This window comes from Orussus abietinus, unplaced genomic scaffold, assembly GCF_000612105.2.
Source record: "Orussus abietinus isolate OABI.00-Male unplaced genomic scaffold, Oabi_2.0 scaffold42, whole genome shotgun sequence".
NCBI classification, from domain to species: Eukaryota; Metazoa; Arthropoda; class Insecta; order Hymenoptera; family Orussidae; genus Orussus; species Orussus abietinus.
The window spans coordinates 537,789-563,737 of NW_019394787.1; the positions used below are offsets into that span (position 1 = coordinate 537,789).

General features: G+C 54.2%; 1 protein-coding gene across 6 annotated transcripts in view; it reads left to right on the forward strand.

Annotated features, from left to right (window-relative positions):
- LOC105697253 (transcriptional-regulating factor 1) overlaps positions 1-25,949 on the forward strand; it is a 263,174-nt gene that overhangs the window by 56,033 nt on the left and 181,192 nt on the right. For 5 of the 6 annotated variants that reach the window (XM_012420399.1, XM_012420401.1, XM_012420405.1 and 2 more), the window contains one exon: positions 525-602. In XM_012420399.1, the coding sequence (XP_012275822.1) occupies positions 594-602 (9 nt within the window). In that variant the 5' untranslated portion in view covers positions 525-593. Of the gene's footprint in view, positions 1-524; positions 603-22,489; positions 24,659-25,949 lie in introns of those variants that run through there. The other variant, XM_012420404.1, reaches the window with a different exon arrangement.

Consider the following 25,949-nt stretch of genomic DNA (forward strand, 5'->3'; position numbering starts at 1 on the left):
AATATCTCTTTATCCGTCCTGCGAGGGAAAACGCGAGAACACGGGCTATCGAGAGAAAACCCCGCGAGGTGGGAGCCGCTCGAAGGATAATTCGAGTTCCCGAGATTTCCTGGCGGGCCCGAAGAGGTCCCAGGGGGGGCAAGGGGAGCTCCTCGGAGCGCGAATCCGCGGGGCTGGGTTTGCTCGATACCAGCATTTTCACGTTTTCGAGGAAAACGCCGTAAAGCGAGCAGCTGCCGCGGTAATCCCGGATCGGGGAATCGCGGGTGCGGACGGTTTTATTGTCGCCTCAGCGTTTTACCACGCCCCGGCCGCCATCTTACTTCCCATTGTCTTATGAAGACGTAACTCTTTTAATTGCGGAGTAGCCGAAATTACTGCGGGCGTCTCGTCTCGCGTTTTCCCAACTCCTCCCTGAATTTTCACGGTTTCTTCGGTCCTACTCTTATTTTTTGCATGGAGAATATTTACATGGAGAACGTACTCCTTTGAAATAATATATTCAATGTTTCCCTCTGTTCCAGAGCGCGAGAGGGTGCAACTGCTCCGTAAGCGATGGGCTGCTCAAGGAAGAAACGGGCACGGTTCTCAACATGGCAACGGTAAGGAAAGTCATCCACGGGGGTGAGAAACGCCGATGGGGGGTGTAAATTATCTTTAATCATGAAAATTCGCTTTTATTTCGCGCCACCTGAGGCAAACTCGCCACCTATTAGTGGAGGGCCGATCGGTTTTCGCGTCATAAAATGAACGTGCGCATCGCCATGCGGAATTATCTCGCGACCGAGTGATTGATTACTTCCACCTGCGGGGCCAGTGACGTGGTATAATGATCTTCCATGTGAAAAATAACTGCCCATCCGATGCTTGCCCGAATTTGATTTTCTGGGGAGGTTAATGTTGCCGATGGCGAAGGGAGCTCATGGAAGGCGTACATAGAACCATTTTAAAAAATCCACGCCGATTCCGGGCCATTTTAACGTAGACACAGGGCTCCTTTTTCAGCCCTTCTGCCGGGTCCAACTTTCCTTCTTCCCACCCCCTGTAAATCACCCTCGCGAGCGAAGTCCAAGGGCCGCGTCCAAGCGAATCCTCGGACAAGGTCCAGAGTTTCGGACCGCCCCTTCCGGGTATTCCTCTCTCGTATATCCACCCTGGTCGGAGGCCACTGCTGGCCAAGAGAATGGCCTCGAGTTACCGCAGTGGTTAAGGGTGGCAGTGGCAAGTCAAGGGATACCATTTTGCCCCGGACCCGAACCCCACGAAGGCGCAACTAGGATAATTGTGATATCTGTCATAGCTTTTTTTTTTTTGAGCAAGCTTAAAAAGTCCAAAGAAAAGACAAAAATCGGAAGTAAATTTTCAAAACCGTGCCAAAGATTTAACTTTCAATATTTTCATTTGATCCTAGTTCTGGCTATAGCCATAGGTCTACAGATTAAAATGCCATTTCACTTGTTGATTTCCGATGGACGGAACAGCTGGAATCATGTCAGCCGTCAACCTACTTGTTTTTCACGTGTGTGTTTTTCAATCGCTGTAAAGTCGATTCCAATCTATATTTTTGCTCGAAAAAATTCCGAGTGACTGTATACATGTTAATAAATATATTGTAAAAATTCCAAGATGGGATATTTTTATGGTTCGTTAGAAATTCACAAAAAAAAAAGGGAAAAAGTACAGCTGTCATACGGTACGACTGCCTTAATTCACATTGCCATTAATCAAAGCACCCCCGAAAATCCGCTGACACCTAGAAACTCCGCGACCCGGTCCCAGGGCCGATGCTCGATTTCTGTTGCGGGGCTCGGGAAATAATTTCGCCGTTGCTCGTTATCGCGACCGATCTCCCGCGTCGGCAAAAAGGATCCCTACCGAGGGCGAAAGGGGCGAGGGAGTCGGTAAAACGGCATGCCGGGCTAAAACGGCTGAAAAGCGGCGGCAGAGGGTACTGCAAAGTGAGAGACGGTTACTCGTTAGTAGAGAGGCGGCCTCGTAAGGGTGACGTGTGTGCGCCGGGTCGTGGGGGTGTGCACGTGGGTGCAAGTGTACAACCCCTCGTATGCATGCACGGGTGGACCCAGGGTGGCGGGTGCGCCCGTGTGCATCTCGTGGACTTTGCCGAATGTGCGGTGGCGCCTCGATTAATAGTTATTGGTTTTGTTGTTGGCTGTTCCGCGGCTCCGGTAGTAGTGCATCCTGTCGCCGTTCGGCGGCGCTGCGCCGGCCGGGGGATAATGTTAATCGGTTTCGCATCGGCTCGTATCGGCAGGCATTAATCTCCCTCGACCCGGCCTAGACTTCTCGTTCCTCGTTCTCGGACTTCGGACGTTTCCGCCGGGATGATAACCCAACGAATCAAAAGCTCCGCCGAACGGGTGGGCATGAGTACCGGCTCGGCCATTTCCCCCCTTCACTGAGAGAAAAAGTTGGTTGACTCAAAGAAATATGCATTGCTACTACGGCACCCTGCGATGAAATATGTCCAAGGAAATGTCAGGAAGAGTAAAGAAAATTCGTTTAAATCAACGATATGATTTTTCTTCTCAACAAAATCATTCTTCCCTGTGATGGTATATGATTCGGGCAACTATATGTCAACAATATACGTTTGTTCCGGTCAACTTATCGTTCCTGTCGGTGTATAAATTAGTCCCTCGATGGAGGCCCTCCTGCTTTTTTCTATCGTGTCCCCGGGTCGAGGAGATGCGGGGTGATTTCTCCCCGGCGACTAGAGAGCCTTTCCGATATTCCGCGCCTTTAATGGCTCCTCTTTCGACCGCGTCGACGCCCGTTAAGTAATGCCGGGCGCGAAACAAGGCGCGACTCGCGATGCGCCGGCGCGCCGCCAGAGCGCGCGCGACCGCGACCGCTTTCTCGCGAGCGAGGGAATTACCGCGCGGAATTACGGGAAAAGGAGAAATCGCTGATACGAGCCTCGCGTGACGAACTGGCTTCGGGGTTTAGGGCTCGCGAAATGCGCGGCGTCGGGTTGATAAATAGTTATCGGTTTCGCCGCTGCTCGCGGATCCCGGGCGGCGGGCTGCATTTTTAAACTCCCGCGATTTATGAATTCTCCCTCCCCGAAAGGAGAAAAATTCCGCCGGGTCGCGGGGATCCGCGGAATCTCCCCGCGGGGCTTCGGGACGTTAAGCCGGAGTCCGATGTTTCCGTGCGGCTGATTTTCATTACGGTGCCCGAGTGTTACGCATAACCGACTAACCGCGCTTAACATTCAGCCCCCTCTCCCCCTTCTCGTAAGCTGCTGCATAGCTTTAAGTAGCGGCTCGTTCCGCTCCCTTTTGATAATCCAGGAATTCCACCCTCTCGACCTAATTTCTATTCGGTCCCTTCCCCCCTGGGCGTCTCCGTTTCCTCCTTTTCCTTAACCAACACGGTCCCTTTCCTTCCTCTTCCAAGTGCGGCCATTTTGGACCCGGGACTGCCGACGCGAAAATTATTCCGCAAAGTTATTCAAACCGGAAGATACGGAGGCGACGATCCCCGGGGGAGGGTGCGTCCATTGGGGAGGAAAAATCGGGAGCCCTCCGCGGGGGAGCTTCGATGATTTAAATACGAAAATGCTTCCCGGCGCGAGGCATAAACGAAGCAACCTTCCCCGTCGGTGACAGTTACGAGAAGCTGATGGAGGACGAGATGGAAAAGCTTCGCGCTTGAGCCCACAACAATAGCCAGGGTGAGGACTCTCGAGCCCTCCCGCACTTTTCCCCCCGTCGCTCCCCGGAACGATAGGCGAGTCCCCGACAATGGGCCGAGCAGTTTATCGAGCTTTTATCATTCCACTCTCGAAATAAGAGTCCCGGCCGAAGTCCACGCGAGTGCCGGAAACCCTGTGACCGCCATCGAATCTTGGACGTCCCTCGGGACGTCCCGCCACGGGTCGGACACTCCTATCGATCATCCCGGACGCTTTTGGCCCACTGTCAGGAATCTACAGCTGTTGGCTCCTTCCCGGGCACCGCTCGCCCCGGCGATCCGTTTCTTTCGGCCCCGAGACGTTCCCCCGAGTCGGGATTTTTCTGAATTTATTAGGACCCCCCGCGGGAGCGCGGCCCGAGTTGGCCGGATTCCGCGATGACGCATCGGCGCTTTATACGGTGCACCTCCCTCGTTTCCGCGGTCCCGCGGCAGGGGGGGATTAAACGTATCGCGGAATGATTTAGGGAGGAGATGGAGGGGTCGCGCGAGATCTGGCCCGGAGTTTTCGACCCGGGGAATGGCCGATCCGACCGAATCGAGTCCTCGACCGGGAATAATCAGCAATAGTGCCCGGGGAGGGCCGGAGTTTTCTCGGCGGCCAACTCTTCGCCCGTCGGGGGCACGGGGGTGGGTGGAGAGGCTGGTCGTCGAAGGGGGTGGAGACCTCGAGGTGAGCCTCGACTCCGCGGGAGGAGGGAGACACTTAAAGGATTTACGGGTCTAAGAACTCGAGACCGCTTTAGCGCACGGTCTCTCGAAAGCGCCGTGAAACTAAGTGCCACGCGAGGAGGGAGAAGAAAAACTGCAAACGCTAACCGGCCAGATGGGGAGGAAGGGAGACAGCGAGAGCTACGCCGGAGGGACGGGCGACGCCGGACAGAGAGAAACGGCCGCCGGAGGAAACCCTACCGAACCCGAATCTTCGATCGGGTCGTCCTCGCGAATCGGCTTTAACGGTGCCCGGAATCAATCTGAAACCTAGGCCATTATTTTCCGGGGTTTCCGGTCCTCGCTGGTCGTGCCACCGACACTAGCGCGTGACCGTCGTGCCGCCCCGCTTTTCTTTTCCCGCCCTCGCGCCTGTATTAACTGCTTCTCGCCCCCGAAAGTCCGGCAGAAGGGAATTCTCCGTTTCAAACTTCTGCTGATACCAAACGATTAGCTGAAATCGAGCCTTCTTGGCTCGCGACGGTTCTCCGTAGAGTAGCGTGGATTCATTTTCGCGACGTCTGACCTAACGCTTCCGCTACCACTTACGGCCAGCCCAGAGAGGAGCGTACCACTTGCCAGCCCTACGCCGTAAGTGGTGCCCGTCGCCGCTGCTCCTTGTATCCCCTAATGCGAGTCTTGCGACTCGCCTTAGTCGCATTCTCCGTCTCTAAGAATTCGCTAAAATTATTTATTCTACGGGGAGGTTAACCCGTATCATATCCTCCTCCCTGGCAGCCTTTTTTCAGAAATACTCGGGATGTACGATAAAGGTTAAAAATTCCCGGCCGGCTCGCGCATTATTTACAGCCGGCTCAAAGGAGACGCGCGCAGAGACGGGATCCGCGCGCAGCGCGGCGGTAACGAATTTTGAAAAAGGAGCCGAGGCCGAGAAATGGCTCGAGCAATTATTCCCGGGCTACAGGAAACTCCGGGGAGCTGATTTTTTCACGGACTCGACATGGCGGGACAGGAGCGGGGGTAGGACGTAATGCCGCGATGGATGAAAGGGTCGGAGGGAAAAGTGGGTGAAAACCAAAAAAAGATTTTCCTCCTTGGCCATGGGGCGTCATGGAGAGGGTGGCGGGGGGGGCAGGGGGGGGGAGGCGGAGCAGTTACTTTGTAGAAGAACGCCACCGGGCGGGCGCCGTGATTGTAATATAGGTCAACGTTTACACAGCTGCTTTAAGCTGGATTTACTGAAGAGGCTTTCGCCCCTGCCATGCCAGCCGGAGCAAACTGGGACGGCAAATACATTTTTTACGTTCGTCCGCCGTCCTCGCCCTCCCTTAACCCCCGCAAGCCCACTCGTCGGGTCCCTCCTCAAGGAGTAACGTTTCGTCGGAGCGGTGTCCCGAGTGCTCCTCCTGTTTGAATTGCACCACCGCGAGAGTCAAGTGCCGGAAGTGGCGTTGTCGCTTCCGGTGCGCCCCTTCGACGATTCCGCCCCCCCTCCTCCTTCTCCCCCTACCCCCTCCGATCTTATTCTTCTGACGGAAACGAAGAACCTCGTACATTAGCGAGTCCCTGGCCCGCGGTAACAGGGATTCGCACTTTCCCCTCTTTACGTCCCCGCGATTCTCAACGGGGCTAATTCGTCCTCGAAAACCCTTTCTCCATTTTTGCCCCACCCCCGTAACCCTATCCCTCTCGACTTTCCATCTCTATCAGCCCCACGAGTGTATATGCTGTGCCCTTAAAATGCGAGTTTCTCCGACACACCCTCCGGATGCCCGCGCGCAGTGCCGTAAACTCGAGAGTGTCCCCCACGGGGGGGAAGGGGGCAAAAAAACAACGTTTTCCAATCCCGTTTGCTATCGCCGCGGCCCTACCCCTCCCCCGCTTTCCACCATTTCTTTTTCCCGTTCCTGGACGATGTTCTCGAGTTTCGAGAACGGCATTCGTCGGGGAGGGGGGGGGAGTAAGGCATCGGGGCGCGTCCGTAATTTTCTTCCGCCATCACCTGAGAAGAATCTACTCCCTGGGTGGCGGCGGCGCGACCTTAGAGAGCGAGGGAGCGCCGCTTGGCCCGCGCAGTTGACAACTTTTTAATCTCCTCGAGAGGGTGGTATGGGTGGGAGGCACAGGGGGAGCCACCTCGTTGGCCTCGGCTTGTTTCTCGAACCGAAACTCCCAACAGCAATCAAATTTCGCTCCAGTTACCCTGGCAATCGTGCTAACGTGTCCCCCACCGCGTTCTCCGTGCCCCACTCAAGGGGTAAGACAGGGGGGGCCAAGCCGCCCCACCTCCTAATCTCCCACTCGGGCTATCTATTTCCCCCCAGCCTAGGGGAAACTACTTTCTCGGTCCTCCGTTTCGTCGAGGAGGGGAGGGGGGCAACTCCTGTCGGAGTAGGACCCCGGGTAAGTCGAGGGGTCCGAGGGAGGGGTAGGGGGTTAAAGACTTCTTCTACTCCGAATCGCGCCATCTCGCTCGCATCTCGAATCAGGGAAATAGGCTTCGGCCGTGTCGTTATTTCGACATTTTATATACCCCCTTTTCGCCTCCCCCCTCCCCCGGCGTTTTCGTCTCCCCCGCACTTGCGAATCTCGCATCTCGCCCTCACCTCCTCCCCTGGCTTTTTCTGCCGCCGCCCCCTCCTCGTCGAACTTTTATTTTTCCCGTCCGTTTCTTCATTTCCGGAGAAGCTGCATTCTCGTAGCGGCATCCACTGTTTCGCAGCCGGGAGGGACGCATCGGGAGGGGGGAGGGGCCTCGTAAGTAAAGCCGTGTACTCCTCGGATGAGAGTACTCGACGGCGTACTTCGCCGCCCCGCGAGAAGGACCGAACCTCGGAACCCGTGCGCGCGCGTGGTTAACGACTTCCTCCCTCTTTCACTTTGGCCATTTTTTTTTCCTCTCCCTTTTTACTCGTTACTTTCCCCCCTCTCGGTAGAGAGGGGTCCCGCGGTCCCCGCGCCACGGGTTGCGCCGGTCTTCCTGTTTATACCGCTAAATTACCGGGTATCGCGAGCCGGTAATCCTCTTCTCGGATGTACCGCCGCCTTGGCCTGCCTTAACGCCCCACGCAACTACCGGGGGCTCCGGTAACGACCGGCGGCCCTCGCGCACTCTACGAATCACGGGAAAAAAGAACTCGATAAATACTGCCCCCCCCCCCCCCGGGGTCTTACCTAGCGCGGACGTCGTTCGTTATCTCGCGCGGGAGACGCGGAGGCCTCCTTAATCGAGGGGACTCTTTAGGTGAGGCTTCTCGTCTCGAGGTACGTACCCCGAGACAAAAATTCCACTGACCACCAGAGACATATTTCTTCGAATGGTACCAAAGAAATATTCCGATAATTATTAGACTCGAATAAACTCGAATTTAGGTGGATGCAACGTTTCCTCGGAATTATGACGATTTTTTGGTGTTTATTTGAGTAAAATCCTCGAATTAACGAATACATTTCTTCGGTTCAATTGAACTTTTTCTTTTTTTTTCTCAGGGTAGGTTAGGGTAAATTCGCGCGCCAAGACCGACAGCAAAAATGAAATGAAAAGGATTGAAACGACGCGTTCCAACAAGCGGTTCCAGAGAATAATAGTAATTAATTGATAGCAATAATTCTCGTTAATTCGGTTTTACATTCGACGCACCTGACGGCCGGGCGTCGATTATCTTTCGCAACGAGGTCCTGGTCGAATTTCTTATGCACGTTTCGAAGAGGAGCGGAACTTACGAGACTTAATGAATAGCGCCGAAGAGGCAGGATGCGGAGTATGGTTTTTCATAAAGGAGCATCGTTCACCGCAGGCGCCTCTCCTTATTCCTCGACGCGTCGCGACGAGCTCCCGGCTGGCGGGGAATTTCAAATTAATAATTGTTATCGCCGAACGGTACGGAAAACGCGACTCGTGACTCCTCTGCAGCGCCGTACCCCCCGCGTCCCCTTGTATTATATATTCCCGGAAAGCGCGACGTTATCCCGCGACGTGTCTATCTATCTCTCTTTCTCTCTCCCTCTCGCTCGCTCTTCCGGCCCTAGGTGAAGCGCAGCTTGTAATTACTTAAGGGACTCTTCCTGTATACGCGTTTGTCGACGTCACGTTACCCAAGCACGGATAAATTCCTTGCATCGAGTCCCGCACGAGAGTCCTCCTCCACCCCCACCGCCCTGTAACCATTATCAGCGACTCTCAGACGGAGCGCCTGTTACGAGATTACCGCAGAAATGGAAAATTATCTTCCAATTAAATCATCGAGTCGACGTAATTGGCGCGTCCTGGCCCTGCCGAGAGTAGATTCCCGTGCCACTCGCGGTTTGTTAGGCGGGCCGCGCGATTCGCGAATTTCGACCCGGGGAAGGGAGTACTTCGATTGCGGGCAAACACGGGATTTCCGCGAGAGTATGGCCAAAAGGGACGAGGTCCGATACGAGAACAGATAAGGCGGCGCTCTTCTCCACCGACATCGAAGCAAACGATATCGCCCCTGGGCCCAGGGATTCGCGACTTCTCGACGGGCGCACTTTTCTCGAAATTATACCGGGAAATCGCGGAAACTGCGGCGGGGCTCAAACACCGAGCAATTTACATAAGCCCTTTCGATTCGACTTTAATATCGGACGGTCGTTAAATAAACAAACTTTTTAATACCTCGTAATGCCCCTTCGCTCCCCTCGCCGCGAAACACCCCCCTGTCCATTGTCTGTTTATTATCAAACTCCGGAGGATTTTTTATTCTGTGATAAAGAGACCCTTAATTAAACGCCGTTTTCCCGCACATTCCGCCTTCTCCTTGTTCCTTTGGGGTGTATTTCTCCCGGGTATGTCTGGCTCTTGGTGGAGTGATATCGCGGCCGATAGCTAACTCCGGCGCTGTACCGGAAGCGGAAAATGTCGCTCGAAAACAGCCCCCGGAAGTGTCGAGGAGCCTGATCCGGGTACGGGACGGAAGTGGCTGTTTCGAGGGAAAATATTTTCCTTTTGCCAGGCTGAGGTGACTTTCCAAGATGGCGGAGGGAAGCGAGCTCGTCCTTGTACGAGGGAAGTTGATCGAGGATGAGAAAGTCGATCGTTAAGGAGACGCGGAATCTTCCCGCAGATTTTTATCCTTCCTTTTTTCTTTTAGAACGAAGAGGGTAAATGAGCGAGGGGGGCCGGGAGTGGAAAAAAAATTGCGAAGGACGAGACCTCCTCCCCGGTGCCCCCGGAAATGTGAGGCCAAAGTCTCCTCTGTTTGCCGAGTTTATTCCAGGGGCCCGCTTTATATGGAGTAGGTGTACTTCGATGGGCAAATACTATAAATTGTAGGCGGGCTACGTGAAAAGTATTCCCTAGTAGTCGGCGCAGCAGTTCCCTAGATTTCCGCGGAATCGAGAATTCCCTTTCGGGCCGCGGTCGCGCGGACTCTCCCCGTCCCTCACGGAATTCCCCGGGACTCGGGGAGGTCCGCGCGAGCGAGCGGAAACCGCACGGCGGGATTTATCGGGGGATCACCGGGATGTACGACGAAGGAGTCCCCTACTTTCTTACGAACTTTCCCTGTAACCTGAAACGCGCCGGGGCGTTTGCATGAATGATACATGAAGATCTTCCGGACGTTGGTGCGAAAATCGCCACCGAGGGGGATTCTCCGCCGCGGAACGGAAATGCCCCCGCGACGGCGCCGGACCTTTGTCAACCTTTTTCCGGGCGGAAGGGGATTTTCTGCCCGGAATTTGAATATTTCGCGGAGACTCGGACGAGCCGAGTTTCCCGAGCACTCCCTGCCAGGAGTTCGACAATTTCGGAACCGCTCGACGTCCATTTTCTGGCTTTCCACTTTTTAGTCCCGCGATGATCGCGCCCTCTGTGCCCCTAAAACGACGAGTGACGCGCCCTGCGGGTAAATCGCGACACACGTGACTCCGCCACGATCCGCTCTTTGCAATTTGCGAATAATGTCCGGCCGAATCGATCGCACAAAGTGAATCGATACGGACCGCCGATACGCCCGGGTCCGGTCTCACCAGTCAATGGGGTCATCGATGTATTTCGATCACGTTTCGGTCCAGTCTGCCGCAGTTCGTACATGGCTATTGTACGCGCACCGACACAGGCCCCTACATGACTTCGATAGTTACTTACAGACGGAAACACGTGCGATCTGGTCGCACGTGAACGCGATTCCTTAGTTACGAGGGTTACCTTAACTTGAATAAAAAGAGCAACAATATATCCCTACTTAAACAATCTTCTCCATTTTTTTCCTTCAGACGGCGAGAAGTCATGTTCGCGTCCTGCGACGCGACCTCCACTTGGAATAATCGGGTTAAATTGTCCGAAGTTAATTAGGACACCGGGGAAATTGACCATTTTAAATGCTGGGCACGTAGGTACGCGAGCACGGCTGTGTGAACCTGGAATCCAGTTTGAAGCACAAACAAAATTAACAGGCTTATTGGAATGTTTCTGTGATATAGACGTTTGTGTCATGTTGAGTTTTATTTGTGGCATTTTTTTTTCTTGCAAAAACCAGAGCTGATCAAAAAATAAACGCATTTCGAAATCGTGGAAATTTGGATTTTTCGACTCTAATGGGTTCTCTGATGTTAGGAAAATTCAGAGCCTCCCCAAACCCCGAAAACGTTAAACTAGTTATTTTCGGAATTTGTTCATTTTTTTAATAGCTCTGGTTTTTGTAAAAAAAAAAATGGCACAAACGTCTACATCATAGAAACGTTCCAATAAGCATGTTAATTTTGCTTGTGCCTCAAACTGGATTCCAGGATCACACAGCCTACGAGCACATATTTTCTCGAAGGAGAGCACTCGATAGTTGCATAGTTTTCGTTGGCCAATCTGTCGAATTGGATACCATCGGATTTAATTACGGCTACGCGGTATGTACACCCATGTAAATTCTGTTAGAGCGGCCTGTCAGGAATTCCGCAGGACAAAATTCTCCGGCATATCGTGAATAACAAATATGGACGTAGGCAAGTGATATTTAAAAATCGTACCGTATATTCCGTGTGGATTGCAGCATCGGGCGGTACTTTTTCCCTGAAAATCGACCTTGGTCGAAACATTCCCCTCCGTGGGCGATATTTCGCGAAAATATATAAATTGAGCTTATTTTTAATGTCGACTGTAATTTTCGCTGCGATAATATTTTCCCCCGGTTCGTTAGTTCTGCGGCCGCGTGCCTCGGGTACAATTAATTACAGGCCGCGTTAATGGAAGCCGAAAAAATGTTTTCAAGTCCGCGTACAGAAAAAAAAAGAAACAACAGAAAAAAAGCAATAAAACAGAGAAAAAAAGGAACAACAGTTCATCCCTCCCGTAATTACTCCATTTTTCATTTCCGATAAATGCGATTCGTCCGCGTGTACGTCGAACGTATAGCCAACTCAATTTCAAATTTACGGACAATTAGGAAATGACTTAATCAAAGCAGAAACTGAAAGCGAATTAATTGATACGCTGACTATCCTGGCGTAATACCCGCTTCGGTTGCCGTTAACAAAGCGCGCGTTAATAAATCCCTGGCAACCATTTTTCCAGCTATACCGGCGTATATCAGAAAATTCCAATAAGAGCGTGTACAATTACGCTAGCGATATTAAATTACCGTCTCCTTCCCCGACACGCGCTCGAGCGAATAACCGAAACATCCTCTGTCCAATTAAAAACAATTATTTCGTACTTCATTTGGCATTTATTACCCGCCATGGGAAAAATCTGACTAAATCTCTCAGTGAAGAACACACGTGAATGTTCAGCTCGGTGGGCGGTTAATCAAATTCTGCATTAATGAAAGCTCCGCAATCATCCGCTCCCCCCCTCCTTCCCTTTATTTTCCATCCCGCGCGCCGCAAAATTCCAATAAAATCGAACATCTCGTTCGTTACTGCAGCGACCCCTCCGACGTACCCGTAATATTCAGGTGTTCTTCCAGTACCTAAAACAGGGTCTTGAACAAAAAAAGAAAAACTCCTAAATTTAGATAAACCGCCAAAAATCGTTTATGTCCTGCAACCACGCATTGGCGTCGCCACATCGACCAAGCGCGGTGAATACACATATACTTATCCGTCTATACATCTATAAGTCCACGGTTAATAAAATCCGTGAAAAACATTTTTCTCGGGGGATGGAGGGCGAAGGCCCCATATCAGAAAATTCCAATAAAACCCCGCACCTCGGCCGCAATTACCCCGTTCCCCGGCAGTAAATACATGAGAGCGCACCCCCTCGTACATGTGCGGCGCTTACGAATTACGGCATCACATCTAACCTAACACCTTGGGGCAGTTTATCATTGTTATTATTCCTCTCGTTATTACGAGCATTATTATAAGGTTCGCGGGGTCGGCGCGACCGAGGGGTTGCGAGGGGGGCGGAGGTGCGGAAGCGTTGGAGGTTAGGTCACGCGGCGAGCGCGCGACAATGAGAGTCCGGATTGGCTCAATTCTCGCCGGAAGATGCCGACGGAATAACTCGGCGCCTTCGAATCGTGTCAGATGCAGTTCCGCGGGAAATTTCCGCGTCGCGGAACGCGGCCGTTCCCTTCCGCTGCTTTGCCAGGATTTCCCGCCTCCCGGCTCCCCCACCTCCGGCTCGACCTCCTCGTTATTGTCGTCCCGCGGAAATATTTCCCGGCGCGGCGTTCCCGAAGTTGCGCGCCACCTCCGCGCACCTCCGGCTCAATCCCTCCTTGGTCGATAGCCCGAGCCCCCCCACCTCCACCTTCGCGGAAACCCGCGTCGCGTAATTTACGAGCGAGCCCAGCGAATTAAGCGCCCCGGAATCGGACATGGCGCTGTAGGAGAGACGGTGGGGGGAAGCGGTGTCGGGAGAGATGGTGGAGGAAGCAAGTAGACGGCGGAGGGGGGGGCTCAAGGCCGCAAGGATTACTGGAGTCTACTGTACACCCCCCAAGAGCCGCAGCGGCAGTCGCGGGACGCGCCTTTTTTTACAGCCGCCAGTGCCCCCGATGTTCTTCAAAATGGGGGACTGCTGTTAAATTTCAAATTCGCCCCCTCTCCCCCCCCCTACCCCCTGAAAATTCAGTGAATTTCCTAGGAGCGTCGAATTCAACCGGGGGAAATTTCCGCGGTCCGAAACTTGGACGATCAGAAAATCGAATTCCTGCGCGGCGTTCCGCGGTTTGCGGGTTCGAAAAGCTCGGCTGAGGGAGGGACGGAGGAGGAGAAGGAGGGGGGGGGAGCCTCGTGAATTTATATCGGCGAGAGGGGGACGGGATTCGGGCAATTTGGACCGGTGCCTGACCAGGGACCCCGGGATACTTTTACGTCCGAGGATATAATTGCCGGGCCAAGCCATTTCGAGAAAAAGTCCTTTCTTCCCCTCTTCCCTCCGCCTCTCCCTCCCCGGACATTGAGGCCGCGGGCTTCTTCCTCCGCTTCCGGTTCCCTAAACGCGAAGGAGCGGGCCGGGAACTCGGAGGATCCGCTAACTTTTCCCGAATCTCATTGTCCGGCTCCACCCCGGCGCCATCTTCTTTGTCCGTGCCCCACAATGGCGGGCCGCCGATTCGGAGGGATCCTCCGCGTCCGACGGGAATATGGCTGATCTCGTTGATAGATGGACCGTCCACAATGTGGCCACGCACGACCTCGCGTGCCCTCCGACCCCTCCCCCCCCCCCCCGCAAGGAATCGAATCGAAATTTTCCTTCGCGATATTTCAAAACGCCCGGGCCCTTCGAGAGACGTTAATACCTCCACCGTTTATAATGGCCGCCGGGACGCATTAATTAGACGCGAACTCGTTAGCGCCGAACTATTCAGTAACCGGGGATATGATAGACGACAAAAACTGGGACGCGGGCGTCGCGACGAGGTGTCGGCCGATGTACTATTAGGTAGAAAAATCGAAAAGTGGAGGAAACAATGGCGACCCGAGGATCGTCCGCGTCGGTTACGGATGCAACGGGGCCCCGTTGATAGATGGACCGTCCAGCGTGTAGCCACGCGTGGACACCAACACGGAAACGTCCCGAGTACCCACTCCCACCTCCTGTGTGCGTGGACGCGGAACATTTATGCAGGTGTACTAGCATGCGTTTCTGCACTTGCGCGAGACACCGTGTAAATTCGCGCGCAAATGCTCACGCATACACGCGCGCGTATTCTCGGCGCGTGTGGAATACGCGGAACCAAAATGGCGTCGCAGGCGCGGGCCGCCCCATTTTGGTTCCGCAAGAATATGGAAATTTCGACGCAGCCACCACCTTGGACGTCGATGCTGACGGCCTAGTCAATTGATCGGTACCACTGAGTGCTCGTTGAAAAATTATTACGCACTTTATCCTGGTGTGTAGTTCACTCGGTGCGTAATTCGTTGCGGCGCAGCGTCGAGCCCGATCGAGCCCCGTTTGGCTGGGACATTTTTTCAGAACGCAGCCCCGCACGAGGCGGGAAAAATTGACCAATCGGGACGTTATTGCCGCAGTGGCCGTTCAACTGTTTTTAAACGGCGAAAGGTGCTTCCGGAGAGCTTTTATCCCTTTCGGGCTCGGAAATCCTGGAAATTGAGGCGCCCTCGGACCGTCAATATGGCGTCGGTATTGCGTTCACGCTTTGCGGGGGACGGTCGCGGAGGAGGAAGAGGAAAGCCGCTTTCACGCAGCCGAATAAGTTTCGCTGATCGTCCGAATGCCGCTCGACGGAAAGAAATTCATCCCTTCCCCCCCTCTCTGTGTAACAACCCTCTCCGTCAACCTCTGGGATAGCGGTGAAAATTTTCGGCTCCCCTTAGCCCTATTTAGTGTCGAAGTCGTTAGCACTTGTAAAATCGACGATATCTCGTTGTCCGACCCTAAAAGGGTAAGATCTACTCCACCGTCCATTCGCGTGAGATTACATATCGAAGCTTCGAATTCGCGGGGTCCGTTTTTCCCGACGGGGTCCTCGTCCCGCTGGTAAAAACTGACCTTATATTCCTCGCCGGAAATCGACGCGTCCTCCAATATGGCGGCGGGGTGTATCGCGCGTTTACGCGCTGCGGAAGGAGGCGCCGCGGAGAAGAAACGAGGGGGAGGAGGGCCGCTTTCACGCATCCGAATAAATATCGTCCGCCGCCGGCCATCCCGCGCAAACGTTACAATCCATAACGCGGCATCGGGCGGCTGTTAAATATTATTGCCAGTAAAACATATTTTGTGTCGCTCGCAGCTGGTTTGGGTCGAGCGCCGCCACGCGGGATTGGCCGGAAAGAGAGGCGATCGCTCCGAGCAGCGTGAATGGTGGATGAAAAGTGGGTGTCGAAAAACCGTCGCTCCAGAAAACCCTTTGAAAGCCTGCCACCCTCCACCCTCTCCCGATTATCGGACTTTAATCGAGTCGAGTCAACATTTCGGAAACCCGAAAGGAATCGGCTGATAACCGGCCGAGCACTGAAATCGAGTCAGGTGTCAGGAGTGAATCGAACGCGTCTGCGAGTCATAAGATATTCCGAGGGATTCCCGAAATTGGAATCGTAGGGCGCGGAAATTGGAGCCGAGAGCTCGGCGTCGAGAACAAAATATAAATCCCCCTCCCCCACCCCGCCCGAGAAGGGGATCCCAATTCCGCAAACCCGGAAACGGTCCGGTTATTAGATTGCCGGTGTGTATTATTTTCCGCGTAACTTGGTTATTTTCGTTACTTTTATTTCCCTGCTTTCCGCGAACCGCGCCTTTTCCTCCTCGCCGGCCCTTCCGTTCCTCGCCACCCTTATTCCGCCGCGCCCGGCGAAAGGGTATAATATATTTTCCGCGTTTAATTGCACTTTTATTGTCCGGACGTCCCGCTGGGATGAATCCTCCCTTCCGCGGCAGTCTCCGGCAATAGGGTGCGAGTCGCGACTTCATCCCCTGTGCCTCCACCCACCGCCACCCCCTTTTCGATCCCCTCATCGAGGAAAAGTCCCTCGGACTTCCATACCTATTGTTTACCTCGTTGTCCCCTCTGGAGAGCACGGCGATAAGTGAATGCGAATACTAGATACTTATTCCCAATTAGTGGCAACAACGGGACCGCTAAATTAAAAAGAAAAAAAAAATCGATGTTTAATTTATGAAATCCACCCGATTACGTAACTACCGATATACACGATACTTTCATTTAGGATCGCGTGGGGCGCATCAACGCCGGGGGATAGTACGTGGAGGTTGGATGATCCAGAGGATCGTTCCGGTTCCTCATGTCGATCATCTCGATCCCCGAGATCGGGTATCCGCCGTGTTCTCGCGGAGCGTTTGCGTAAGATGAAAGTCGATCCGGTTTGGAAACTCGAGACGCCTCGGAATCGCTTCCTTCGGAAGAGGACAGTTCGTGACGAGTATATCCATCATGCCGCGCTAAACCGAGATTGTAGGGATCCATTGATACAGTCGGTTCCCGTGTACCCTCCTCCGGAGTGGACCGGCACCCGAGCGGCAAAGAGTCTCCTTAAACGCGCCTCGCGAAGTGAGCCCAATCAAAAGGAAACCATTCGGGACGGTGCTTAAAGAAATGATCGCTAAAATATACTTAAAAGAGGCTCATCCATCGGGGAAAAATTACGGCCCCACCTCGCCGTTAATTTTAGACCTCGGAATACGACAGCGGAACCGTCCAGTCGTTTCGTCACCCTTTCGAAACTCGCGCTCGTTTCGGAACGCGTCGGTTGAAAAAAAGGAAAGGGATAAAGAAAAGGAAGGAAGGGGAAAGGAAATAAAAAGGGAGGGGTGGAAAGAATATTTTACAACGCTTTTTTCCTAACGGCCCGTTACTCCGTTTCTCGATGGCTGATTTATTTTGCGATCGCTCACCCTTTCCTCGGTCGGAGAACGCGATTCGGCAATATGGCGGCGCGTCCGGGACCGGTCGGCCATTGTGTCCGATCGAATATCGATGTCCTCTATTTAATCGGGGAGCGGCGCGCCTTCCTCCGTATTTTCTCTTCATCGGGCCGCCTTATCGCAGGCTCGTTCCCTCTTCCTCGGAGGAGGGGGCGGGTTTAAATTGTTTGCATTGTACGGATCTCGGATGATATTGCCCATTATATTAAATTCTGAAGAGACGCCGAGCGCCGGCGGGTGCGTCGCCAGACCCGGAAGGGAGGAAGAGCGTTTCCTTCCGTTCTAAGCGATATAATTCGATATATCCTTATTCGCGGACGACCTCTCGACCCTGGCTACAGGTATTCGACCATTCATATATGTATAAATCGGCGTTGCGCGCAGAGGGTTAATTAGGGGGAGAAAAAAGAAAAGTACATAAAGCGGTATACGTAAGTGAAAAATAAATATACAACGGGCGGTCTTTCCGATATGCCCTAAATCTCCCACGCGGCATGGGCGGTGGGGGGGGGGGGAGGTTCCTCGGGGCACCCCGCAAGAAATACACCCCCAGGAGATATATCTTCGAATATCAGTCGCAGCGTCGCGGCGGAGTTTCCGGGGAAGGGGGGCTTCGGGATGGCGGATTATAAATGGCGGGCGGAAATAAAGGCGGTTTTTCAAATCCGAGCCGCGGCATAATACGTTTTTAAGGGGCGCCGCGGCGTTTCTAGGTGGCGCCACCTGCGGGGGCGCCCTTGGGCGCCCCCTTCGCGCAGCCACGGGCGCGACCCCCCGACACACGCGGCGCAGCCTTTATTGCGGCCGACACGTACGGGAAATGCATCCGCGTGAATTCCGCACCGCCGTAAATCATCCCCGCGTACAGGCCATTAGGGCCGCCCATAACTCGCCGATATCTCGAGGACCCCGCTCGCGCTCGCGGCTTATTATATCCTGCATATATAATTTCCCCAGAAGTGCATCCGTACACGTCGCGACCGCGCCCCCTGCACGCGCGCGGGCAAATCGGCTTAAGGCGGCCGTCGGGCGCTATATATACGGGTCGCGCGCCCGCGCATGCGCATTCCGCCGCGGGACGCGCGCCCCCCGAGCGCGACGATCGGAGGGACCGCCGTGATGGGTCCTTTGACGGATGCAGGGATGCTGTACAGTGAAAACGAGTACGCGTAATCGAACTTTATCCTACATCTTCCTATACGCTGTTTTGCCTTAACATTGTAACTTCCTTTTAATCTTTCGCCCCTCGCGAGATCCTGAAAACATTGCTGGACACCGCATCACAGCGAAATCATATCTCGCCATAAGAATGCCCCTTTATCTTAGCCCTGCTCTCTCTGGGCTCCCGATGAGTCAGTCCCGACTGTCCCTCCGAATTGCAACGTCCTTACGAAACACCATTACTCGGCCGCGATCGTGGGAATTAATAAAGAATTAATTATGAAATTTAGCGTAACGAAATTGTCGTGAGTCCTCAAGAAGGTAAATCCCTCACAGAGCACACCCTGACGTGGACTATCGATTCTTAAACGTCGACTCGCGATTTTCATCGATCGTGGAATTTTTTAATCGAACAAATATTTATAGGAAAGGGGGAACGGCGGAGCCGGGTCGAGAATTTCGCGGATCTTGCCGGGGAATGCAAAAGATCTAGGGTCCTCGTCCTCGGAAGACGTTTACCCCGGGCACGACGCACGGATCACCGCGCGAGTAGTCGCGAGTGGGATTCGCCATTACGTAACGCGACTCTTCGGAAATAGAATGCGGAGCGGGAAAAGAGAGTACCAAGTCGCGACTTCTCGGAATTAGAAAGAGAGGAGGGTCGGCGGAGAAAAGAGGGTGCCGCCCGGGCCGGGGGGAGAGGGAAAGAGTCGAGGAGGGAAAGAAATAGTGGGACGAAGAGAGAGAGGGAAGACTTTAACACGTGCTCGGGGAATTCGCTTGAGAGTGCCGATCTCGCCTCTACGTCGCGCGAAGAGATCTTGCAAATCGGGTGGCGGGAATCTGCGGACTCTCCAAATCTCCTGCCGACTCTCGGATAACGACTTTTCGCCCGATTTCTTGCGATTCCCAGAAAATCGGGCGAATTTCTCGGATAATCTGTTTCCTTACGTGGTAAAAAGTCGGGTAATTCGTCGAAAATGGACGCGATTTCCGGCCTACCTGTCGATCGGCGGTATCTCTCGTCAGATTTCTTCCTATATGCCTAGGGTCCGACGGAACTCTGTTAACTTCGGTACATCAAGGTATTAATTAATAAAATATGGCGGCATGGGTAAATTCCGAGCAGAAGAGCGTATTTCCGCGCGGTGGAGGTGCGTTGCGGGATGGTCGGCCCGGTTTCGAAAAGAGCCGGAGAAAAAGGAGAGAGCATAAATAGGGCGGGAGGGCGGAGGGAGGGGGGTTCGGGTTGGGGGCGAAAATCCAATGTTTGCCGGTGGAGAAATTAAACTGAAGCTTGCGTCAATATGGCGTCGGCTTTCGCCGCTGTTTTCCCCATCTGCATTACGTTTTCGTTTCACGTACAACGCCCGGGGTTTTCGCGTTTCCATTCTGATTCCTTCTTTCGCGGTTATTCAAAAACGGGCCTTTATTCGCAACCATCCATTTCGGACCCAGCTCCCCACCCCCGGTATTCCCAAAAACTCGGAAACCGAGTACACCGAATATTCTCCATTTATTATCGTTTCATCGAGTCACGTGTAATATTTACGAGTTTACCGTTTTCCCGGTGGGTCTGCGATTAAAGTACAATATTTAATTGGCAGCCTCCTCGGGCCGGCGGGACGTAACGCGCCGTATAAATATCCGACATTTTCCAGGGGGGGTTGATGGCCGGCCCTCGGGTCCAGTTTTATTAAAGCGGCACCGTGAGGCACCATGCGTGCGTATTACACCATAAATTACGAAGACAATCTGCGTTTTCATACGCAGCCCTAGGACGCGCGCGGCTACCCCGCTCGTAAAATCTTCAGAGGCTCGTAAGAGGGCGTCGTTGTCTCTCCCGGCGGAGAGAAGCGGCGGAGGTTTGCTCCGAAAGAGGCGCCACTCGATCGATCATTCGACGGAAAGGTGCCACGTGCAACCCCCAAAGTGGCTAATTAAAACCTCGAAAACTCTCCGACGCTCTTTCCGGGCCTCTCTTTTCCTTTCCGCCCGGTTTTCCCGTCCCTCCTCCGCGCCGGAGGTTCCGCCATTCGCAACCTTCGAGGGGCGCTCTTTCGCCGACTCGACGATCCGGCCGCTCTTTCGCCGAGGAGAAAAAATAAATCCCCGAGAAAGGGATATCTCCCACTCGGGGGGAATTATCGAAACTAATTAGGAGGAGGAAGAAAAAAAGGGGTTGGCCCTCCTCTCACGATCGATTCGTTACTCCTCTTTTCCGTCCCTGCGGAAAAAAACGGGCAAACGGGAAACTGAGCAAGGTAACGCAGGACGGATCGAGAAGATGCACACGAGGGGACAAACGAGCTAATTACCGCGGAAAACGCGGCCATAACGCATCCGTTAATGCGCCCGCGTTACCGTCGGCGTTGCGGTGCGTTTCCGCGTCGCGACGCCACGCGCGCTTTTACGAGCCCCCGGGGGGTGGGAAGGCGGTACAGTTTCCGCGTATCGCCGTAACGAGCGGCCGCGATCCGCAGGCTCGATAGCCGCGGAAAAGCCAGGTGCGAGCAGGTGAGCCGGCTAAACGCCACTGATAAGCCGCCGGCCCCAGGATAAGGTGCGCCTAATGGGACACACCGGAAATGGTTAGGGAAAGGTAAAGGTTAAGCCGGTTGCGGAAACGCGGGAGAGGGGGTGACCAAGCCCCCTTCCATTTTTCAAGGGACCGTTTAAACAGTTGATGTAAATTAATTCCCCGCTGACGAGCGTTTGAATCGCGCGCCTTTAATTATGCAAAGTAAGTACTACAGGAAAATCGATTCCAATCGACAACGTCGCGGATAAGGCTTGATAATTTATAATAATTCGGCAATGCCAGTAATTAATAATCGAGTATTTGGGACTCGGGCAGGTAACGCTTGTTGCCGGCTGTATCGCCAACGAGGGTGATTAATTATTGCAGAGAGTCCCGTGATTGGAGGCTTTATCGTCGCGCCCATTGTCCGTTTGGACTAGTTGCCAGGAAAGAGGTTATGCTGGAATATTAATAGACACGCGGTGTCGTTTACCGGCGGCGGGGAAACGGAGGTCTCTAGGTGGCGCGGATTTCGCCGCCTTTGGAAACTCCCGAAAATAGAGGAAACCGATTTTCGCCCCGTCTCGGCGTCGGGGCCGGCACAAAAATGGCCGCGCGAGATCTGGGTCACCAGGGCGAGAAGAAAACGCGAGCCCCGCGGCGAACCGCGAGGAAGAGGCGCGGTAAATTACGAATAATTAAGGGCCCGTCAGAAAATGCGACAATCCACCTGGACGAATTTAATAAATTCAACCCAGAAGAACGGCCCTCGACTCGCCGCGCAACAAGACCGCGTGCGCATCTTACGCTAATTGTCGAAGAGCCGAACAATGCCAGTAGACGTCGTTCCGACGGAACCCGGCAAAAGGCATCCATAGTCGGCGGAGTTTGTCCAAAAAAATGCCAAACATCTCCTGGGCGCGCTCCTTTGTTGATGAACTTTCGTCCTTGCCCCACTTTCCATACACAGCGGTTCCAGAAACTCCTCGGACAAAGAAGTCTCCATTTCCTCCGGTGACTTTCTCCGTGGGTTCCCGCCACGGTCGGAACCTGCGACACATTTTTTCGTTCCCGGCATCGCTCTTTCCCCCGACTCTAATCGTGCACCTGCAAAACCGCGACTCGAAGTGACCAACGAGCGTCGAGCCTCCGGCAAAGAGTATTTCAAAAATTCCACCTCCACGCCGCTCCGCTGTTTACCACCCGTCCTTGTCCCAGTTCCGTTTCCAGTCCCAAAAAGTTGCAAAAAGTCCCAAAAAGACGCCTCGGCGGTCCGCCGTCGTCGCTGGTGCTGGCGCTGGTGCTGGTGCTCGTGTCGAGAAGGTGCGTGGGCGGCGCGTACGCGTCTACGTATCGCGGTAGAATATAGCTTTGTGGATGGGTCGATAACGCGCAACTCTCTCGCTCATCGCAGTCGGCGATGCCACGCTGTGCCCCCGCCGGGCGTCCGCCCACCGCCCCGCGCCCCTTGCGCCCCTTAAGCTGAGCTTTCCTCTCATTCCGTCGTAAGCCCGCACTCTGGCACAACCACCAGCCAGCAGCCAGCAGCCACCTGCACCGACGAGCCACCCGACCGATCGGTGGCTGCTCCACCGGCACTCCCGCCGACCACTTCGGGCCCGTTCGGCGACCTTCGGCCCTCCTCGGACCCCTCGTGGTCCCTGCGGTTTTGGCGGTTTTGGCGGTCCTCGCGGTCGTGGCGGTCGCCTCGACCCCGGAACCGGACCTACGGGACGTCCGGTCCCATGGACCCGCGCCAACCGGAGGAACGGGCTCTCGGCGACGGCGTTCCGAGTGGGCCCGACTGGTGAAGCCCACGACGAGGGACGCGACCGGAAAAGTGGCGAGCAGCGGCGAGAAGCTTCCGGACCGACGGCTGGTCACGGACTGGTTCGCGATCTAGTGAGGAAGAGGGATCGACCGGATCGCCGAAGGGTCCCGCAGGTGATTTTGGGCCCGACCGTCGACGTCGACGACGACGATTCGGGGCAGAGGCCGTGAGTTCCGATCTGCCGTCTCTCCAGCAGTTTGTTTTGTTTACGATTCGCCGGGCCTGCTAGCGGTGCCAGAGTCGTGGGTTCGACTCGCGTGGTTCGCGATCGGCCGTGTGTCGTGTGTGTTCCCCTCTTTCCCCTCGTTATCTCCGGGCTTCCCGTCACCTTTCTTGTTTACTCTTCGCCGTTTGCGGTTCCGGTTCAGTTGGACCCTTACCGGTGAGTTCCGGGAGCTGGGCCAGTGCGTGGCGTGGTTGGCGAGAGATGATCTTCTTTGTCTCCGGTCTCGCCGTTCTCTTTGTCACGGAGTCCGCGGGGAGATTTGGCTCTTCCTGAGGTGGGATTTTCGAATTCCGGGAGGATGAGGACCCCTGATATCTTCACGTTGGACGTCGCTTTCGGTGGGCACGGGGCATCGGGACGAGGGTTCGAGCCGAACGTCTAGAGGACTCGAAGAGGCGACCCGGGGCAAAACTATGATCAGTCCCTGTGGGTCCCTGAGAGTGGTGCTCGAGCCCGGCCCCTTAGGACCCTCAGGGTCCAGACCACGCGACGCCGAGTCGTCCCAGCATCCGCGGCAGCAGCTCCTCGTCACCTGGACGACCCATCGCATAATGCTCCATGCAGCCGGGAGCTGGAACCCGGATTGCTTTTCGGAGAAGCCGCATGAAAGGACGTCCTTGTAACGCTTCGGAAGAACCCGCAGGCTAACCCCTGAAATAGAAGTCGACGGACCCCCGACCCGGAGTAGGTGACCCCAAACCTCGCCTGCAAAGTTCGATGGAGACGACGCTCTGGCGGTCATCCTTAACGACTCGCAAGCCACGACCCCGGTTTCCGAAGCTCGTCCAGCAGCTGCCCTCGGTTTCTGGCCCCAGGCGAAGAGACCCCCTCGAAATATCCCGGAGTCTGCCCTCGATAGAACCACTTCGACGAAGGATCCCTTTCCAACGCTCTGGCGAAAAACCCCTGTCCCGAGGAACTGGGACGCAAGAACCGAAAGAGCACATCTCAAGACTTTCCCAAACTTCGAGATAGACCCCTCGTCGAAGCACGTCCACTCGATTCCCCGATTGCGTTGACGGAACTCGAGGAAAGCGACGACGGAGGCTATCCCGCGGTTCCGGAGGACGAGCGATCCGGACTGGTCCAACGACACCCACAAACGGCGTCGAGCTGCAAACCTAGGGTCACCGTGCATCGATAAACATGCCTCGTTCGAGCTTCCAGACCTAAAGATAGCCCTGGGCTGTCCGTTGCCAACCGAGCCGAGAACAAAGTTAACGTCGCCGGTGGCGGCGACCGTCCCAACACCCGGGAGTATGCCCCTTTCGAAATCCTGCTACTCGTCCAGAGGAGCGATCGAGGTCGGCCAGTGGGAGTCATCCGGTAGTTTTTGGAAATGCCTCCAGTAGTTCTCGGGGAGAACCGACCTTGCTTTTGTCTCGGATTCGTCGCCCGGGGAGGATCGGGCATCGGCTGCTGATCCCATCGCCCCGGCAACGGGAATTTGTTGATCCAGGGTGCTGCTCGTCGGAAGATCGAAGCCGGCGGCTAGGGGAAGGAAGTGGAGGGAATTTGTGACGTGTCGTGATCCACTTGTCGTCCCCGGCGACGGGATATACGTGAACTGTCGCGGTTGGTCGGGTCACGTGGTTACACGCGGTTTCCGACGCCATCTTGAGAGCGAGTTCCGCTAGTGGTGCGCGATCACGAAAACTCGAAAACATTAGTGGCCCACGGGAAAATGAGGAGATCCTGTTTGTCCTTCATCTCAAGGTAATTGATATACATTCTGTTATTTAGATTTACTTTTCGGGACTTTTTTTGGGACCCTTAGGCACCAACGAGTTGGGGGGAAAATTCCAGATGAAGCCGCAGTCGGCGGCAATCGAGGTCCGTCAATTTCGAGTTGTCGATGTTAATCCGCGGACGGATCGCTCGCACGTTTGAAGAATCACTGCCATCCCCGATCCGACGTCTAATTTACATCCAGAGAGCGAATACGAGGGGTTGAGAGACGTGCGGGAGGACCGCTCGGTTTTAGAAAGTCGACGTAATGTTCGGAAAGATGCAAATCCTATTTCGTGTCCGGAAATATTCGAGGCCGAATTCGCCGCTATTCGGGGCGGATAAAATTGTCGGCACGCGAGTCACTCTGGAAAATGGCGTACACTTGACCTATCCAACGGATCTATTCTTGGAAGGGCTCGGCGCTGGAAAAACGAACTGTAACAGGTGTTACGTAAGCGACCGGCGGAGGATCGCGTTAACTCGGAGCCAGGAATATGTGCTATGGACTCTTGAATTCCACTTTACGTCGGAAGAGAGGGAGAGATAAAAAAAGAAAGAAAAAAGAAACAATCGATCCCGTCGCTGTCGATGCCGCAAAGTCGAACCCGCGATAAGCAACCGTTTAGAACTGACGGCAGAACCGAACGCGCGTGACTTCGGCCGAAAAAGCCGGCTTTTAATTAAACTCCAAGTGAAGTTCCGTGTACCTCCCTGCAGTCGAGGAAACTTTGAAATTTTCGTGAACTTGTCGCTGGTCACGATAACCGGGGGAAGTTCCAAGATGTAACAAAGTTAAGGCCGTGTCTACGGGGAAACGGATATCCTCTTTGAGGAACTCCATACTCTGATGAATTTACCCAAACCTGTGATGTCTTCCTGCTTTTAAATTAAATTGGAGCAACCGCGTTTCGCGTATTTAAATATTTACCCAGTCTTCTCCCCTTGAGAATTTTTATACATACCCAGCCCGACCGGGGAGCGTTCTTCGGGGAGCGTTTTCGAAAACCGTGGGACGTTTATCACGGAACTTGGATAGAAAAGCCCCGCCCGGCTATCCGGGATACGGATAAAGTTTTAGCCTCGCTCTTTCTATTTCTAACTCGATTTCGAGGGCCTTTGCAAAGTTCCGCCGTAACCATAACGCCCCGGATTCGGGGAGGGAACGTTCGATAGGGTCGAGATAGGGATCCAACATGGCGGACCAACGCGAATTATCAGCGTTCGGTACGGCAGGGATCTCTCGAGCGTTAGAATCCCCCCCTCGGAATTTATCGTC